Genomic DNA, 19226 nt, shown 5'->3' with positions numbered 1-19226 from the left:
GCCTGGGGTGACACCCAGCACAGCACGTACGCCAAAGGCTGAGCCTGAGACAAGCCAGGGACTCTTCGCAGAGGAGCCACCGGCGAGATCGCTGAACCAAGGTGGGTAAATACGGGATCTCCCTGACTGGCAGTGGTTATTCAACCAGGTCCTCTCAGCCTGAGGCTTCTTGTCAAGCCCTACCCCACCGCACCCTACCCCGCGCGCGAGCCTGGCGCCCACCTTCCACAGCCTGCTTCCCGCCAGTCCGGTCGCAGCTGTCTTTTGACGCCCCCCCGGGTCCTCCTCACTCTTGCGATCCTTATCAATGGTTTCTTCCGGAGGACACATAGGAGCTGAAGTGACACCAGAGCCATTTTCTCTGGGCTTCGGGGACCGAAGCTCACGGCTCTCGGATACGCGCCTGGGTAGCAGCGGCAGAAGGTGCGAGGAGCGATAACCTGTTACTTCCCCAGCACCCGCGTTCCACCGTCGTCCGCGGAGCTTCGAGAGCGCGCGCGGGGACAGAAGCTCAGCCAGAGGGTCGACGCGCAAGAGGCGGCTGGTGGGCTGCGCTCTGCGGGGTCTTAGATTTATCCAGATTCCCCCCCCCCTCTCTCTCTCGCTCTCTCTCTCTCTCTCTTTCTCCCTTCCTCTCTTCCTCTCTCTCCCTTCCTCTCTCTGTCCGCAAGCAAGTACCAAGTAGAGACTCTGAGCATTCATTCAGCTCTTCAACTCTATCCGAGGTCTCTAGCGCCCAGGGCGCAAGTTCACCTCCCCTTTGTACCCTCGGCCACCTTCTCTGGCGCAGGGAGGTGAACTCTGAGGACTAGATAGAGTAGAAACGGCGAATCTGGGACGCTGCCTTGCCCTAGGCTGGGGATAGCTAGAAACGAGGTGAGACAAGAAGCCGGCCAGTAAGGTTCCGACCCGCTGCCTTTCGGCTGTCTGGAGTACAAGGTGACTGTTTTCATGACGGGTCAAGTCCTAGGGAAAAATGAAAACAAAATATGAATCCCTTTCCCCTCTCACCTTGTCTCATCAAAGTCTCTGTCCCCGGCGCTGTGGACCTCCTTCTTTCCAAGGAATTAGCCAGACACAACAACGGGAACCAGACACCGACCCAGACGTACCCGCCCCGCGCGCCCTCCCCTTGTCTGCGGGTCTGCCGAGCTGCTTGGAGCCCAATGGGGCTTGTCTCGACTAGGCTGGAATTCACTCGAAGAGTGCTCCTAGCTCCGTCCCCACCCCAACCCCCGCGTCCTGCACCCGCCTCGGGAGCCCCTTAGCTCTGAGCCTCACTCGGGGTCACCCCTTTGAGCCTCCAGACTTGAGAGTCGCTCTGGGCTACTGTGCCTGCGCCCCAGTCTCGGAGCTAGCTAGTGCCTCCCCACCCCCTCCCACCGACAGCGCACCAGGACCCAGCCAGCTCGTTGCCCTTGGTCTCCCTTCCGTCTCCGAGACTTCTGTGACCCGGACCACAGGACCCAGAAGCTCTCCACAGAACAGCTCTCCCTTCTGTTTGCAGCCTGTTCCTGCATCTAACCCGCTGGGACCCTTGAACCGTAGAGACCCCGGGACCACCGAGCTGATGGCATCTTCCGCTCCTTCGTCTGCAACCTCCTCGAACGCGGGAGCAGATCCTAATACTACCAACCTGCGCCCTACAAGTAGGTCCTGCCCCAGTTTCCTATTAAATGGACTGCAGCGGGGGTGGGGGCGCTGGGACCGCGGGAGGCTGCGCTCTCCGAACGCTAAAGGAGAGAGTGGAAATGATGGAGTCTGGGAAACAAATGGGGCGCTACCCCAGGTTCCAGCTTAGAGGTCATTTGGCTGCCCAGGACACGAGGTTACTCCCAGGGCACCGAGGGGCAAGGACTTCACAGGGCCCGCAGCATAGATCCTTGGGGTCTTGGCTGCGCACAAGGCGTTGTGTTGTTGTTGTTTTGTCTGATGGGACAACAGGGGTCAGAACAAGGGGGCGGTGTGAGGAACCCAGAGTCCCAGCAAGAACAGATGTTTTTTGTTTTTTTTGTTGGTTTTTTTTTTTCCCCTCTAGCTTTGAGCTAAGACCTGACCTCCTCCTCTCCTCTCCCTTCCCCGCCCCCCAGCGCTGTACTCACAGTCCATAATCAGGGGAAATTTCGACGTTAATTGCAGCTTTTAGAAAACTCAGGGTCCCTAATTGCTCCAAATTTGTGTCTAGCTATTGACGAGTAAGGGCGAAGCCAGGGGCGTGAAAGGTGCACAAAATTGCTTAGGTTCAATTAATTACATCTTAGAGACAAAAAGGGCGAAGGCGGGGGTATTAGGCATCATCCGGAGTGGCAAGATGTATAGAGGGTGCTAACTGGGAGGAGAAATGGCTTGCTAAACCCGAGGCAACAGCACCCCGTGTTTCTTCCTGTCAGCAGGTGACAGTCTGGGGGAGAACAGAGAAACCAGATAAAGGGGCATTTATGCTTCTCCACTCTATCTGTCTCTAATTCAGAGTGACTTTCTGACTCCATATAGAGGAAAGGAGAGCGGGATTTGTTTGTCTTTTATCCATATTGGGGTGAAGCCTTTCCCAACCCCTCTTTCACAAACCTGTCAAGCTCCAGATAGCTCTGGCCCCAGAATCTCTAGAGGGGAGCAGCTGAGGGGAATCGGTGTGGTCCAGAGTACTCAGTGCTGCGTTTTTAAGGGCACTTACTGTAAGCCTATGAAAACAATTGTTCCCATCAACGCAAGTGGCAAGAAGGCAGGACCCCCCCCCCCAATCTCTTGGTGCAGACTCAGGGGCAGGAGGCCCTAATTCCTCAGGCCACCTTGCAGTTCCCTTAACAGCCTCCTCTTCCCTCACATAGGCAGGCTACAATTACACACAACAAAGCGCGGCTCTGGAGAATCATCAGGGCTGGCTGCACTGATTGGTAGCGGAGCCAGCGGTGGGAGCTGGCCTGGCAGAACTCCGAGGCCCGCGCCCCTTTTGTCTGTTGATTGGGCCTGCACGGATCTCTTTCCCAGTCCTCCCCACCTTATTCCAGTTCTCATCCCCACAACACAGACTTTTATTCCCTCTCCTTCAGGGTTTGGGGCAAACCACCACACTGGATACCCCTACATCCTACATGTAGATCACCCCAATCCTCAGATGTCCAACCTCATCAAAGGCGAGGCGATGGACTGAGTCCACACGAGGCGTGGTGCCTCTGAAAACCACCTAAATGGTGGCCAGAGATTGTAGGACCCCCTCCGGGGAGAATATTCCTTCCCTAGGAACACCTACCCTTAACTGGGAAGCCCGGGAACGCGGGTCCCTTGCTCAGTCCACTTTCCACCTTCCCGGAAGACACACCCCCACCCGCCCAGCTTGCTGTGGGTCTCAGCCTCTGCTGGATCCTCTGTAAAGCGTCCCTTCCGCTCTTGTATTAACCTTACACACCTAATTCCAGCAATCCCCTAGCAGGCAGGAGCTCTCCCGCCTATCAGAAAAGGTATTCTCAACTGCCACAACAAAGGGGCTCTCGCTCACCTCTCTTCCTGTTTTCCTGTTTTTATTAACGCCTAACTTGAAGGAGAAACGAAACAAAACTGGAATGTTTCTGACCGCCAACCTCAGGCCAAGTGACCTTGGGAAACTCTAACCTCTCTGAGCAGAAATGTTTTTGTCACCTGAGTCTTAGACCCACACTCCTGAGTGTTTCGTGTGTGGTTTTTTTGTTTGTTTTGTTTTGTTTTTTGATGGTTAGATGAGATGATGTTTAAAGAGAAAGCACAGATGTCGAGAAAAAGGAGTTCTATGCTCCGGGTACTATTATTAGGGTTTTGCTGTTGCATGGATTTCCTGTCTGTCAGTGGAATTCCATCTGTGACATACTGTCTCACGACGTCAGACCGTCAGCCTGTTTCTTCTACCCTCTGGGGCTCTGTTGTGCCTAGGGTTTAATGGATGTCACTCGGCTTATCTCAGCCAACACTCGGGCACCGCTGGAGGAGCGGCCCGGGTGGGGGATGGGAAGGGGATTTCTCCTTGGGCCCACCCTACACGAGGGCTTCTCAGGGCAGCAGGCTGCCTCCTTGCATTCTTTGCTGGGAGTTAACACTCCTGCAGCCCGAGGTTGGTTCACACCGGGAAGAGGTGTCCGCATCTGCCTGCTCCAATCTCTAGAAGTCAGAAAGAAGGGTTAAAGAGGGGCAGGTTGCAAAGGGGGTTGGGAGTGGGCTGAGGGCAGGACGACTGGGGCACCATTGTCTTTTCTACTCCCCAGTCTGGCTGGAGCAGCCATGCGAGTCCGATCATCTAGTCAAATACTATTTTTCACCCAATTAATTTCTGAACTCTTCCGCGACCCCATTTCATGCCAGTTTATTTTAAGCTGCCACTCAGCTGGAGACCCGCCAAGAAATTATGAGACGTTTGGGTCCCAGATGCCTCTATGTTCCCTATCTGAGCTGCTATATTGTCCCCTTCAAGTCCCGGGGACTGAGATCTGGGGCTGGGCCTGCTGGTGGGTGCTGAGCCATGCAAGCGCCAAGGCCATCTTCGTGTGTATAGTTAGCCTCTGCCTGGTGAAGACCGCTTGAGGGTGGGATCCGTGGCTGAGAGCTCCATTTCTCCAAAACACAGTTCAGTACCAGAAGTGAGCAGGCATGGTAAGAGCTGGGAGCTCGGTCAGTGAACCAAAGATGTAGAATAGGTAGCTCCGCGTTCCTCGGGAACACCACAGATGCGCTGGAAAGGACCCCCACAACCCTCGCAGAAACCTTTGCAAAACCTTTGCGCTCTACCCAGTTTCTCGCCGGCCTAAACCTTGCTAATTTGTTTTTCCTGTCTCTGCCCCTAGCATATGATACTTGGTGTGGTGTAGCCCATGGATGCACCAGAAAACTGGGCCTGAAGATCTGTGGTAAGTGAACAGGCCCTCAGGGGGTGGGTCTCCTCTCATGTGCCAGGGGGTTTGTAGGATTGTCCGGCATCCGTAGGGGGATCCTGAAACCCTGGGCTGGTGTTCCGTTTTACAGTCCTGGCGCCCAATGGAGGCGGTCACTTGGAGGATCTGGGACCTCACTCAGCAGCAGAGGTCTTCCCCTTTTGGTGACCCAATAACCAGAAAACGCTTAGATATGGGCACTCATTTCGCCCAGTAAGGCCTCTCGGAAGCAGGGATACAGCACCCCCAAGCGGCAGCCAGGCTGTTCTCGCCGACGCCGGGCTGCTTGTATTAGTGCCTTTCTGCCCTCAGTCTGTAAAAATCTCACGCACGCACGCGCACACACACACACACTCACACACAAATGCGAACTAGTCTGAATTTCCGGGCAAACAGACCAAAGAAGCAATATTTGTCAAGGCTGCTATTGATCCCTGGCTGAAAGGTTCCCCAGCTTGAGGGTTTTGCACCGAATTGTCACCTTGATTCAAATTTCGTTCTTGGGGCTTGTGGGGAGTGTGGCAAGAAAGGAAAAGGATTGCCTGCTTAGGCGAAATGCGAGAAGCGAGGGACGGACGGTTTGTTCTGCAGGTCTTCGACGGCAGAAGGAAGGAAGGGAGCTGCAGTGAAGGAGAGGACGGTGGGGGTGGGGGGCGGCTGTCTGACAGAATTTGCCAGCAGGGAAGGAAAGCAGATCTGAGTAGGGGAGAGGAAAAGGAGCGAGAGGGTCTGAAATGAAAAACGCCCAAGGGATGTAATTTTTTTTAAAGGAAAAAAAAAAAAAAAACCCAGGAGATTTGCGCGAAGGGACACAGATGAGTGGCTCCGTCTGAACAATGAGGATTTGCTTTCCTGACCACATTTCACCGTCTAAAATTCTCTAGCCTTATCGGGCCAGAAAATACGGGTGTCCCCGGGCAGGGGATAGAGAGGCGGGGGAAGATTAACGAGGGGCTTATTAAAGAGCCATCAATCAGCTGCTGCGCGAGATAGCAGCGGAGCAGCCCTGAGCTCCGCCCCCATCCTGGGGAGCGCAGGGACCCGGAGGGGAATGGGTGCTGTCTAGGCCTGACCTTCCCGCCTCTCCAGCTCCTCCTCCCTCTGGCCCTCAGGTTGTAGATGTTTAGACTCGGTGGAGAGAGTGGTCATTTAGGGCCTTGGGAAAACAGCGATGTTTGGCCGCACATCGTCCTCCTTGCATGGGGGCCCTGGATCCCTGGATCCACTATTAACGGAGCCGGAAACAAGCTCAGTTGCAAGAGCTACAACATATGCAGGAAAAGCCCAGCCCTGCGGCCATAGGACCCAGCGGCTTAGAAACCCAGTCCCCAGCAGGCAAAACTGGTGGGCCACACCAGAAGCGGTATGCTGAAGCAATCAACAGCCCAGAGCTTTGTTCTATTAATAGCCCCCTTCCCACCCCCACCCAGCCATTGCTGGCTTAATGGTCCGTTTCTGCCTGGTCCCTTTTGGCGTCATGGTTCTCGCCTTCTGCTGCTGTCATTGTCATGCAATCCGGCAGCAAGCAGAACGAAAGAGCCTGGGAGGTGAGATGCCGCGGGTAGGGACAGGGTCCAGGTGAAGGCCACTTCCCCCCCCCCCCCGTGGGGGCTAGGGTTTGAAGGCACAGTCTCTATGCTGCCTCCTCCCGCTCTTGATACTGGTCCTTGGAAAGAAAGGTCCAAATGTTCGCTGCTGAGACAGACCCGATGTCCTGAAGGGAAAGGGACCAGGATAAAGTCAGGACTCCTTTGAGACCAGTATCAGGGCTCTAAGTTGTCTTAACATTTTTGCCTCCTCTGAAAACCCATGCGATGAGAGAGAGTTTGGGACATTGGGGCGGTGGCTGTCATCCATAAAGAGATTCCTCTCTGTACACACACACACACACACACACACACACACACTTACTTTGAGAGAAGTTGTAAACTAAGTGACAGGAGGGGAGCAGAGGACAGTACTGTTGGAAAATTACCCTTTACTAAAATGCTGTCCCTTTGGGGGGGCACAGGGCTTCCCACCAGGCTTGATGCTGAAAGAAGACAAAAACAATGTAAGGATTCATTTCCCATATTTTGGGCCACCTCTGGCTTTCCATTGTAAGCTAGTGGAAGGTAGAATGCACTAGTCAACTAGTGTTGACCCTGAATCTGCAGCCCAGACTCCAGCCCATTCCCAAACTCCTCTCCAGACCTTAGCAACCCCAGGTTTGCACCTTATTGACCTAAGACCAACAAGATTGGCTTAACAGCCAAGGATCTAATGGTCTCTTTCTACCTTCAAACCCATCACCCTGGATGGGCTCCTAAGCATCTTCACGACTTGTTGAGATTCAGCTCTCACCCACCCCTTACCCCCTCCTTCTTACTCCAGGGAACGAAGCTGTAAGGAGTCCCTAGTCATATCCTCAGCTCTAGAGGCAGAACCCCCTGGGAGAGTAATCAGATGGAAGAAACCCAAGGTTCTGCCAAGAGCTGGAGAGTGGCTGCAGGCATGGTGGCATGACCTAGATAGAGTAAGTGGCTAGCATGCCTAAGCTCTGCCAGTTCTTCATCATGTCCTTGGTCATCCATCACTTATCAGTGGAGAGGTCCAAAACTCGCTGCCCAGACAGTCCCTCCACGCTCGTGTTTTAAGTTTTTAATCAATTTCCTTTTTTAAGGATAGAGATGCCTCAAACACTCCATATCTCTGGTTTCTTGTGACAAGCATAGGGCATCTGTTAATATGCCCTGTGTCCATAAAAACAAAAAAGGAGCTCCTTTCCCGAAGCGGCTTGGTGCTGGGTTTCAGCATTCCCTGTGCCTGGTGAGCATGTGTCTTTTTGCCACACCTAGCTTGGAGCTTCACTTGCAAACACCTGTCTGGAACATGGTGCTCTCTGATTCCACGCAGCTCTCTGGAGCCCTGGCCTTTGAGTTGGAGAATGAGAATGAAGAACACCCAGCATCCCAGAGGGGGATGTCCTCCCAGGCTGCTGCTGTTCATCTTCATTTGAGCGGGAGTGATGGCCATCTATAGCTTGAACCAACACAAGCTGCAAGCTTTCTCTCCTGTGCCAGTTACTCACAGGCCAGGACTAAATCCTGGTAGCTGGGGTACAGAGCAAGAGAGAATATAGGGTGCTTCTGGGAAGTTTCAGGGACCCCCTAGCCAGGACCCCTTGTTAGTCAGACCACTGTTAAAGCATTCATGTCAGTATCATCCTCCATTTAATTTATCACCGCCCCCCTCGCCATTCTTGGAGAAGCAGACTGCTCCTTGCAGGGCTCCTTGCAGGGCCAAGAGGAGCTTGGATCAGATGGTAGAGACTACAGTTGGACAGGACCACCCTTCACTGAGCCACGTGGATTTGGTTTCTCCAGCCAGACATACTCTATCTAAATCACTGCTCTGGACAAAGAGAAACAGTGCCAGGGGCCAGGACCCTACAACCCTCTAGTGAACGAGTGTTGCCTCCTGGCTCTGGACTCTTGATTATGTCTTAAGAATCTTAGTGTCTACAAAGACAGCTTTGAGAACAGGGTACACCGTTTGATCGGGGGTGGGGGGGCATGCTCCAGGTTAGCAGGTACTCAGTCTGTTGGGTTCACCCCTGCTTCCTGGAGTGCTGCAGGGGGTATTTGCACTGTCTACCATGGGTGAGATCTCTTCTCCTTCTTAGGGGAAGTGATGGGGTGCTGTGAACCCCAGCCTGAGCTCAGAGTTCATTTCAGTATGCTTCTTGGATAGCTTCCTGGAAGTACTGTGACAGAGGTGGCCAGATGCCAGACTGGCTTCCAGAGGATTGGAGATTGGTCTCACTTCATCTGCCTCATTCTAAATAAATAACAAACTTCTCTTCTACGAGTGCTCCATAAGTACATAGAGCTTAGCTAAGCCCATGTCAAGGCTGGAAGATGCTGAGGCTTTCTTGTCTTTTCTCTAATGCTTTCATCAGTGGAGATGGGTAGCTCAGGAAGAGCTGCACTTCATATCTGAGTAAAAAATATTATGCCTCCGATATATACCTGATGCCAGGGGGGAAAAAAGACATCTTACTTAACTTCCAGGACCTCATCCTTCTTCCCTCTGCTGTCCTCACCCTCCTCCCTCTGCTGCTCTCACTCTCCTCCCTCTGCTGCCCTCACCCTCCTCCCTCTGCTGCCCTCACCCTCCTCCCTCTGCTGCTCTCACCCTCCTCCCTCTGCTGTCCTCACCCTCCCTCTACTGTCCTCACCCTCCTCCCTCACTGTCCTCACCCTTCCCTCTGCTGTCCTCACCCTCCTCCCTCTGCTGTCCTCACCCTCCTCCCTCTGCTGTCCTCACCCTTCCCTCTGCTGCTCTCACCCTCCTCCCTCTGCTGCCCTCACCCTCCTCCCTCACTGTCCTCACCCTTCCCTCTGCTGTCCTCACCCTCCTCCCTCTGCTGTCCTCACCCTTCCCTCTGCTGCTCTCACCCTCCTCCCTCTGCTGCCATCACCCTCCTCCCTCTGCTGTCCTCACCCTCCTCCCTCTGCTGCCCTCACCCCTCCCTCTGCTGTCCTCACCCCTCCCTCTGCTGTCCTTACCCTCCTCCCTCTGCTGTCCTTACCTTCCTCCCTCTGCTGTCCTTACCCTCCTCCCTCTGCTGCCCTCACCCTCTTCTCTCTGCTGCCCTCACCCTCCACTCTACTGTCCTCTTCCATCTTCCATTGGTCATCACCCTCCTCCCTCTCCTGTCCATTGGTTCCACAGACCACAAACCCAATGTTGTCAGCATCCTCTCTGGATCCCTTCTTCCCAAACCTCATCCTGGGGCTGGCTTCCACTGGAGTGGAAGCTGTCCAGTCAACTTAATTCAGTTTGTTGACACATTCAGAGAGGATATGGGGCTCACTTGCTGCTTTTCTCTCCTGCATGACTGGGTCTGTGCCACTGATGACACTTGACAGAGCCCCTCCCCGCCTGAAGGCAAACCGTGCAGAGTCACCGGGTATAAACCACGGACACTCAGTGGCTTCTCTTCTCAGCAAAAGCGAGAGCTCCGCTTGGCGGGTCAGCCAGGTCTGGCAGCTGCCCTTTGGTGGCTGGGTAGTTCCCAGTCTCTCTGACCTACCTTCTCGTGCTTTAGGTTTCTTGCAAAGGACCAATAGCCTGGAAGAGAAGAGTCGCCTTGTGAGCGCTTTCAGGGAGAGGCAGTCCTCCAAGAACCTGCTTTCCTGTGAAAACAGTGACCCGGGTGCACGCTTTCGTCGCACAGAGACTGACTTCTCCAACCTGTTTGCTCAAGGTGGTCCCTCCCCAACCCCCACCCAGCCTTGCCAGTGGGTGCCTCATTTGAGTGTCTTGATTCACCCCCCCCCCCGAAATTTTACTTCTTTGACTAAGAAATGCCATTATTCTGTGAACCTCCATGAAACCTCCTTTCTGACCTTTGTGAGGGCCAGACTCCCTCCTTCCCTACTGCCCAGGTCCCTGCTGTTTTGAAAGGTAGATGATGGAAGTCTGTAAATCATTCAATTCTAAAAACACTCTCAGAGACAAATGGGGGCACAAAGAATCTCAGACTCTAAAGGAACCTTACAATCAGAAAATCGAATGATTCTCTTAATAGCATTTATCCTCCAAGATTACCAACCCCCAAACATGTACTTTGGGGCTCAGGATGGGAGACTCATTTTCTCTTGAAGCTCCTTTGCTAGCGCCCCCTGCTGGCCCTACAATGCAGGCCTTGGGGGTGCTTTACCAGGCTCCTTGGCAGCTCACAGGTACTCCTCCCTCCATTAGCTCCTATACAACCACAGAAAGCACAGCTTCTAAACCTCTGAGACAGTCATGCAGTGGATGGCCACACAACCTGCACTTGTGCAATCCTGGAAACATCACTCAGGGGCCCCAAGAGCTCTTCTCTTTCCTGCTTACCCCTCTTTCTAATTCTGATCTACAAAGCTGAGAGCCCAAGTCACCTCCAGACACTTAAAAAAAATATATATACATACACATATATATGTATACATGTATGTATACATATATGTATATATGTATGTATGTATGTGTGTATATATATATAGTCCCCAAAGGATGAAGTCAACAGAAAGGTGGTGGTCCCTCTGTCCCCTTCTAGAGCCCATATCCACAGCAGCCCCACCTTCTGCTATCCCAGATCAAGCAAATTATTAATACCAAACCAGATGCACAGGGACACCTGGTCCCTAGGAGGCCACAGAAGTACTTTACACCGTGTTCCTCCCAGGTGTCCATTCAGCAAATGGACAGCTGCCAGGGTCAGCTGCTCAAGGTTTCTCTAAGCACTCCACTCTTCCCCCATAGGAGCAGTCCTGACTATCAGGAAGTGTACAACGCCCCAGGAATGCATTAATGACTCTGTGAGCAGAAGTGCATCTGGAGACTAGATCCCTATCCTGGAAAGCAACTGAGCCCCTCTGGAGGCTGACCGGGGAGACACGGGTACTAGGCAGGAGGTAATCAATCACTCTTTGGCTTCCCTTCTCTGGTTAGATCTGCTTCCGGCTAAGAATGGGGAGGAACAAACTGTGCAGTTCCTGCTGGAGGTGGTGGACATACTCCTCAACTACGTCCGCAAGACGTTTGATCGTTCCACCAAGGTGCTGGACTTCCACCACCCACACCAGTTGCTTGAAGGCATGGAGGGCTTTAATTTGGAGCTGTCTGACCACCCTGAGTCTCTGGAGCAGATCCTGGTTGACTGTAGAGACACCCTAAAGTACGGGGTTCGTACAGGTAAGCGTGAGGACATCTCACCTAGCTGGTCAGGAGCATAGCCAAATCAGGTTGAAGAGCTGTGTCCTTATGAGCTCAGTGACCCAGCGCTCAGTGACCACTAGGCCATGCTGGGCCACAGTGGTTGGAGCAGTAACCCTGGCAATAGCCCATTTCTTTTAGAACTAAAAGGTACAGGTACATGGTAATAGGTCATTCTATTGCTTATTTTTGTTTCACACCGTTCATAGTCTACAGAGATAGAGAGGCGCATTCCTTTTGTCTTTTCTCAGGTCCACCTCATTCTGGGGAGCCCTAACCTCCCTTACCTGGCACTGGCACTGGGGCACTGGCCCGTTTCCCTCTCCTTTGGTGTCAGTTTCTAAGGGCTGTCATTACAGATGATCACAAATGATGGGGATTTATTCTTTCTCAGTTGTTGAGGCCAGAGCCTTCCAAATCAAGGTGTCGGCAGGGCCATGGTTTCTTCGAAGGCTCTCAGAAAAGACCCACCCTTGCCTTTGTGGCTTCTCGTGCTCCTGGGCATTTTCCTTGGCATTCCTTGGCTTGTAGTTGCCTCACTGTGGCCTCTTGTTTGCATCTGCAAAAACCCTGTTGCTAAGTAGAGTCACAGCCACAGGAGCAAGGGATCGGGCCTTGAATTCACCTTTATGAGGAACGCAATTCAATCCAAAGCCCCTCTTCCTTCCCCTCCCCCTCCCCCAATTACATCATATTCCAAATGAGTCACCGTGTCCTATTTCCTACTTAGAGATTGTCCTTTCGCCCCCTTTTCACCTTTCCCAGGTCCTCTCTAATCAGCGACCCTGGCTCAAGTGGTTACTTTAAAATCACACCAAGTCCAAAGACATTTTCAACCTCTGTAGGAGCTGTTTCTTAGTCCTGAAATGAAGAACAGCTTCTCTGCCTGGAGACTCTCTTCCCCACCCTGCCTGGCTCTAGAGGGGCCTTAGGCAGACAGATCTTCAGGACTTAAGGGTCCTGGGCACAGTCACCACCACAGGGAGAAGCCTGGGGGTGAGGCATGTTCTGTCTGTCTGTCTCTCTCTGCCTCTATTTCCTCTCATCTAAATCCCTAGGCGTTAGATTGACATCAAGATCAGGGAGGCTGGTGGCAATAAAGCTGAGTAAGATGACTGGGTGTGGGGCACAAACTGTTGTAATGAACTAATGAGGCCAACCAAAGAAGCTGTTTAAATCAGGAATCCCAAGTAGCTTTTGAGGTCAGCCAACACCTCTGGCCTAAGTATAGTCTCATTTTGTAATTACTGGATAGACCAGACTCGATCACACGCACAAAGTCTGTCTTGTTTGTTGAGGAAAAGCACTCATCGGTTCAGCTCCACTCCCCCCCTTTGGTCTGACGGCCAGCCCATTCCTGAGGGGAAGAAGTGCTGCTTGGCTGGCTCACAAGAGAATCACAGCTCCCTGTTTCAGCTTGACTCGCTTTGTCCAATGCTTGCATCTGGTCCGTTTGTTCTACACACTTTCTTTGTGTTAGGCAATCTATCTATCTATCATCTATCTATTTATCATCTATCTATTATCTATCTATCATCTATCTATTGTCTACCTATCATCTAGCTATTGCCTACCTATCATCTATCTATCATCTAACTATTACCTATCTATAATCTATCTCATCTATCTATTATCTATCATCTATCTATCTATCATAGAAAACACAGAACCATGCCTGTGGTCAGAGAAAGCATATGATTATCCCATTGCATATCATCAGATCACTGTATGAATCCACTGAGATGTTTAGTCTGTGTCACTTCTGATGGGCACAGCAGCTTCCAGAGGCAGACATTTGCATTTACAGAGTACATAATCTTCCACACCACATGGAACTTTCTGCTGCCCTTCACAGTGTTGGCACTGGCTAAAGGACACCATTGCTGCTGTATCAAATGCCAGCTCCTGATTGCTGGCTGATAATTTTGAGTGTACATTCAAATGATAGACTAAACCCCTGACACACATCAGAAACATTTTGAAGGATATTAGTGCCAAAATAATGAACTGGGTTCTCATGATGACTCTTAACTGCTCCAAGTACAGTCTAAGAAGGATATGGGGCATTTGGCATTGTTCTAGGAATTAACAAAGGACTCAGCACACGCTTTTCCAAGGACTGCTGCAGGGATGAGGCAGCCTTCAATCAGAGCAGCCACTTAGGGATTGCTGGCTTGTTCTTTTTTTAACTTCTCATTATGGAAATTTTGAATTTATACCAAAGTAGAATTGAATAATGAACCCATGCACCCAACACCCAGCTTTAACTATCGCCAGCTCCTGCTGGTGTCACTTCACCTGACCCCTTCTCTGCATTGTATGGAAGCAAGTCCCCAACAAAATATTATTGTATCAACACCTATCTGCACCTTCAAGAATTTCGTTTAAAAATTATGTCAGTGTTCCGGCTGAAAACAAAACAAAACAAAAAAAACAAAAAACAAAACCCAAATTCCTTCATACTATGAAATATTTCAATTGCCTCATGAATATATCAGAGCTTTTGTTGCATGTTGTTTCAGTTCTCTTGAATCAGGATCCGGTTAAATCTCTGCATACTGCAGTTGGTTTATACACATCCCATTCAATAGATTTCTCCCTGCATCTCTTTCTTCTTTGCAGTTTGTTAGAAAATCTTACTTGAAAATGACTTTCTTCCCTTACTTGAAATCAAACCATGCATTATCCAGTCTTGTCAACTGAAATCAAAATCTGAGGTTGGACCTGGCAGCATGTGCCTATAAAGCCAGTACTTAGAAGGTGAAGTTAAGAAGACCCCCAGTTTGAGGACAGTCATCTGGGCTACATAACAAGACCTAGCTATAAAGTAAAATATGGAGCAAAAGATGAGAAGAGAGGAAGTGAGGGAAGAAGGAACTGAATCTCAATAGGGTCTACTCAGTAGAAACTGTTGGAGGATTCTGCAGGCAGAGGCTGTGGCCATCTGATAAAGGGTGTTGGGGGGACAGACTGCCTCACTTTGTACCAGTCTCTGTCATGCTGTGTGGCTTTGATGCCCTATCAAATAAAGTGTGATTGACTTTATTTACAATCCAGTACTAACTCGGGATGAAATAATTGTTTTTTAAAGTTTTCAAGTGGGTACTGTATATACTTTAATGGATTTCAACAGAAGTATTTCTTTAGAATCTTTTTATTATCTGACAGTTTCATACATATAAAAAATGTGTCTTGATTACAACCGCCCAACTCCCCCTCCCACTCTCCCTGGCTCCCCTAAAAGTCCTTCTCCTACCTTCAAGTTGTCTTTTTATTTATTTATTGTTTCAAGACAGGGTTTTTCTGTGTAGTCGTGGCTGTCCTGGAACTCCCACTGTTGACCAGGTTGACCTCAAACTCACAGAGATCCACCTGCCTCTGCCTCCCTGAGTGCCAGGATTAAATGTATGTGCCACCACCACACAGCATCTTTTTTATTTTTTATAAACTGTTGAATCTAATTAGTTGTGCCTGGGTGCGGGACCTATCACCTGACTTTGGGTACCAGCAGCCATGTTCCTGAGGAAAGGGCCCCTCCTCTCCCAGGACACTGAGGGAAGAGCAGATTCTCAGGGAGGAGACTTAGACCAGGAACATTCAGCCACTAGCTCTCAGACAGTTACTCACAGACAAAGGCAGTTTCCACTGGAAACACAGCAGTCAGCAAAATCTCCCCAACACTGTCTTCTGTCACATATTCCCTAGATAATCTATAGTGGTGCCTCCTTCATGACAGCTGAGCCAAGCTTGCTGACGTGGACTTGAGTTTTTGGTAAACATCAAGTTAGCAAAACCTTGGCAATAGTCATAAGTTCGCTGAGGGCTGTGGCTGCATGGGACTTTGAGTCGCAGAATGTAAGGGTTTCTGTGCTCAGTAGCTGCCTACTCACAGAGGAGATGCTGGGTCAGCTCAGCTCTTAATCCATTTAACTCCATCACTTTAATGGACACCTAACTCTAGGTGGGCAAAGAACACTGATGCTTGCCATCACTTTTGTCCAAGAGACCAGAGAGTGGTGAGTGGTCTCCGCCTCAGGCTTGGTTTGAGCCACAGAACTCTGAGGCCCACAGCCTCCTATCCATTAGCCAATCTCAACCTGGCACTTAAAATCCTTGGGATAGTGAAGTGACAGTTGCAATAGATATGAAAAAGAGTAAGAACTAGCACACCCTTCAGTGGGTAGTTAGGAAAGGATCTTAGTTTGTAATTCAAGCTCACAAACCCCCAAGTGCCAAGATCACAGATATAAATCACCTTGCAGGGTGTGACCACATAATTGAAGAAATCTGTGTGACAGAAGAGCTCAGCTGAAAGTCAATAAATAAGATATTGGAAAGCATAGTTCATTTCATGAGTCTCAGTTTTGGGGTGTGTGCTTTTTGTTTTATTTGTGTGTGGGGGGGGTGGTATTTTGCTGCATATGGTACACTGTATATGTATGCCTGTATACCATGTGTATGCAGTGTTTACAAAAGCCAGTAGAGGGCATCAGATCACCTGGGATTGGAGTTACAGATGGTTATAAACCACCATGTGGGTGCTGGGACCTCTGAAAGAGCAGTTAACATTCTTAATCACTGAGCCATCATCCCAGACCCAATTTTCAATTTAAAAAGCACGCTGCCTTAGAAACATAGACATCTGAGGGTATCATTGGTGTTAATTCTTTCTCCAGTATCCTTGGAGAACTCTATCAGACCACAAGATGGAGATTGCATCTGTGTGACCCAGCTCTTTTGCTCTGAAGATAGTTTGAAAAGCCTGGCTTTGCCTTAATGCTTGCCTGTTGCCATTCTAGGTCATCCTAGATTTTTCAACCAGCTCTCTACTGGTTTGGATATCATTGGTTTAGCTGGCGAATGGCTGACATCAACTGCCAATACCAATATGTAAGTCTTGTGTATTCTTTTCCTACAAGTATATATGATGCATATGGCTTATTGTTAAAATGTTCAACGCTGATGGCTCTGTTATTTTTTAGTTTTTTTTTCCCACAACACCTTTTAGGTTTTTCACAAGGTGAAAAATTATTCTTGAATAATGTAATAAGAACATGCTTGTAGAAAATGATAGCTAGCTTTGAAATCTCTATGTGCACCTTCATAACAGCCCATTTCTCTGAATGCACATACTTTGAGCTGTGATTTTGGTACTTTACCACTTAGGCTGTATTTACTCCATAATTAAGCTATTATTAGCCACAAATCAGTTTGATCAACCTATTGATTAACTAAAAACCCCACAGCAACATTCATTGACAGCAGATACAGCATGTATTCATTTCAAAATAACTGATAGCTTTTGCTGAATTTAACGCTTTGGGAACTTCAACTTGCTTATGCAGACAGCATTTTCACTTAGTTCTACAGTCTTTTAAATTTATATGAAACTTATTCCAAGATTTTAGAGGTTCAAGTACAAGCAAGGTAGTCTCAGCAATCACTCCAAAGTTTCCTTTACACATGTGTGTCATCTTTGGGGGTAAAAATTATTACACGATATGGGGGAGGGGGATTACCATAGCTTCAGGATAATTATCTCTTTCCTCCCCACTAATCACAGTGTTTTACCACCATCGATGCATCCAGACAGTGGCATAGCATTCAATTAAAGTATCCAGAGGAAATTAATGAAACAAATTTACTACAATAATTTAATAACTGCACAAGAACCTTGGTGGTGGTGCCTGTCACTACTGCTTTGTTGAGAAGCTATGTATTCGTTATTTGACAGTTATTCTGTGGTGCTGGGGAGCAAACCCAAGCCCACTGCATGCTTAGCATGCATTCTGCCATTGCGTTCCCCTTCAGGATTAGACTCACTTGGTAAGTTTGTTGTAAAACAGTTTCTGAGAAGTGAACTTGGGGGAATGAGTGGGATTGTGAGGAGTGACACTTGAGAGCAGGCAGATATCTGCTTATTACAGTTCAAGACAATCTGTTTTTCTTAAACCACAGCAGCTACAAAGCCAGAAGAGCATCTTTAAAGTATGAATTGCTCTTGCATATCCCAAGGCTGCCTAATGCGAAAACTGCATTCAGCAATTCATACAAAAAATTTAAAAGTAAATAGGGAAGTGGAGCCTTACATGCTAAAAGACTAAAAAGTTCAACTGATTCGAAAATAAAAGTGGCTTCACACCTGCTCGCAGGTCACGGCATCTCCACGGCTTGAATTCGGCTCAGAGATGCTATTGCCTCCAGGATCTCCTCAAACACAAAGTCCCCCTCTTGCCATCTTTGCCCTATTATGGTTTGTAGACTAAAATATTTATCATCGAGTGCAAACATCATAACATACTAATTATAACTTGAAGAAAAAGCACTAATGCATAATTGTAGCATCTAATGGGAAGGAACAACTTAAATTAGAAAATGTTTGTTTGAACCCAGCAATTTAGGAAATAGTGAGAAAAGCTGAGTAAAGGGCATGCATGCATCTGGGCCGGGGTGTGGCTCAGAGGTAGATCACTTACTAAGTGTCTTCAAGGCCATAGGTCTGATCCTTCCTGACCCTCCTCTCCAAAAGTACACGTTCAGCAAGATCCAAATATCCACAGTGACATAGGCACTGTATTCACCAATCTTTAAGTATGTGTTCTACAGGCCTCTGATATGTAGCCAATATCAAGGTAAATAAAAAGAGTTCACCCTTTGAAGCACTTATATTTAAATCCTTAAAGCTTTTCTTGAACCATAAAACTCTCATGGATTCCCCCCCCCTTCTTTGGTCTATATTCATAAAATCAAAGTCCTTGACTCTTAGCTCAGCTCAGCCATGAAACACTAAAATATGTCCCAGCCACCTGAGGTCAAGGCCAAGCCAGCTAAATGACACATAGTAATTGCCTCTCTGCTGAACAGGAGGTATCTGTAAAATATGATTCGATTCCAACAGATCGATAGAGACGGTTATTTAGAATAGTGAAAGATCTCCTGCCAGCTCTAGAGACCGGCGTTGTGTGAGTAAATGATAACTATTCTCTAGGTCTCCTCAGTCAGGTGCCCTGGAAGATCATGACATGTGGCAGTATCAGGGGCACTCAGATACATTTGTTTCCTTGTGACAATTCCCTTCTACAGCTGGGAACACTGTTCCCAGTAAGCCTGGGAGAGACTGGCAGAAGAGCTTTATTCTAGCCAGTTGTGATTTAATTACTGATATGCTCACACATCCCCTCCCTCCCACATCCATTGAGTTTGGATAGCACTGGTGAGGGAGCATAATTACTATCTCTGGAAAGTCCTTTCAGAGAATGATTCCATATCCTCATTCAGACAAAAGTACAGGGCATCTGACTGGTTAGCAAAGAAAGAACATTGTTCATGACCATGCTTTTATATCAGCTCCTGCATGCAGCTCTGGGACCTGTTCTCCCAAGCAAGGGTCAATGAGGATACAACAAAAACTTTGTGAATGTGTAGCTGTTCTTGGCACGTACCCCTCCAAGTCAGCCAAGAATGACTATGCAGGTTGTGTAAGCCACAGCACCTGGTGTAATATGTAATTGCTACAGCAAGATCTGCCTCGCTTTTTTGCTATGAACTTGAGTGTCTCACACATCTACTGTTTTGTTTTCATGGAAG

The 19226-nt window shown here is 49.2% G+C and overlaps 1 protein-coding gene across 1 annotated transcript in view; it reads left to right on the top strand.

Annotated features, from left to right (window-relative positions):
* Positions 1–1376: 1376 nt before the first annotated feature.
* Gad1 (glutamate decarboxylase 1) overlaps positions 1377–19226 on the top strand; it is a 37633-nt gene continuing 19783 nt past the window's right edge. The window contains exons 1-5 of the mRNA XM_051184511.1: positions 1377–1649; positions 4809–4871; positions 9988–10146; positions 11376–11618; positions 16439–16529. Coding sequence (XP_051040468.1) covers positions 1571–1649; positions 4809–4871; positions 9988–10146; positions 11376–11618; positions 16439–16529 — 635 coding nt within the window. The 5' untranslated portion in view covers positions 1377–1570. The remainder of the gene's footprint in view (positions 1650–4808; positions 4872–9987; positions 10147–11375; positions 11619–16438; positions 16530–19226) is intronic.

Source organism: Phodopus roborovskii, unplaced genomic scaffold (genome assembly GCF_943737965.1).
Source record: "Phodopus roborovskii unplaced genomic scaffold, PHOROB, whole genome shotgun sequence".
Classification (NCBI taxonomy): domain Eukaryota; kingdom Metazoa; phylum Chordata; class Mammalia; order Rodentia; family Cricetidae; genus Phodopus; species Phodopus roborovskii.
This window is presented reverse-complemented; position numbering and strand designations above follow the sequence as displayed.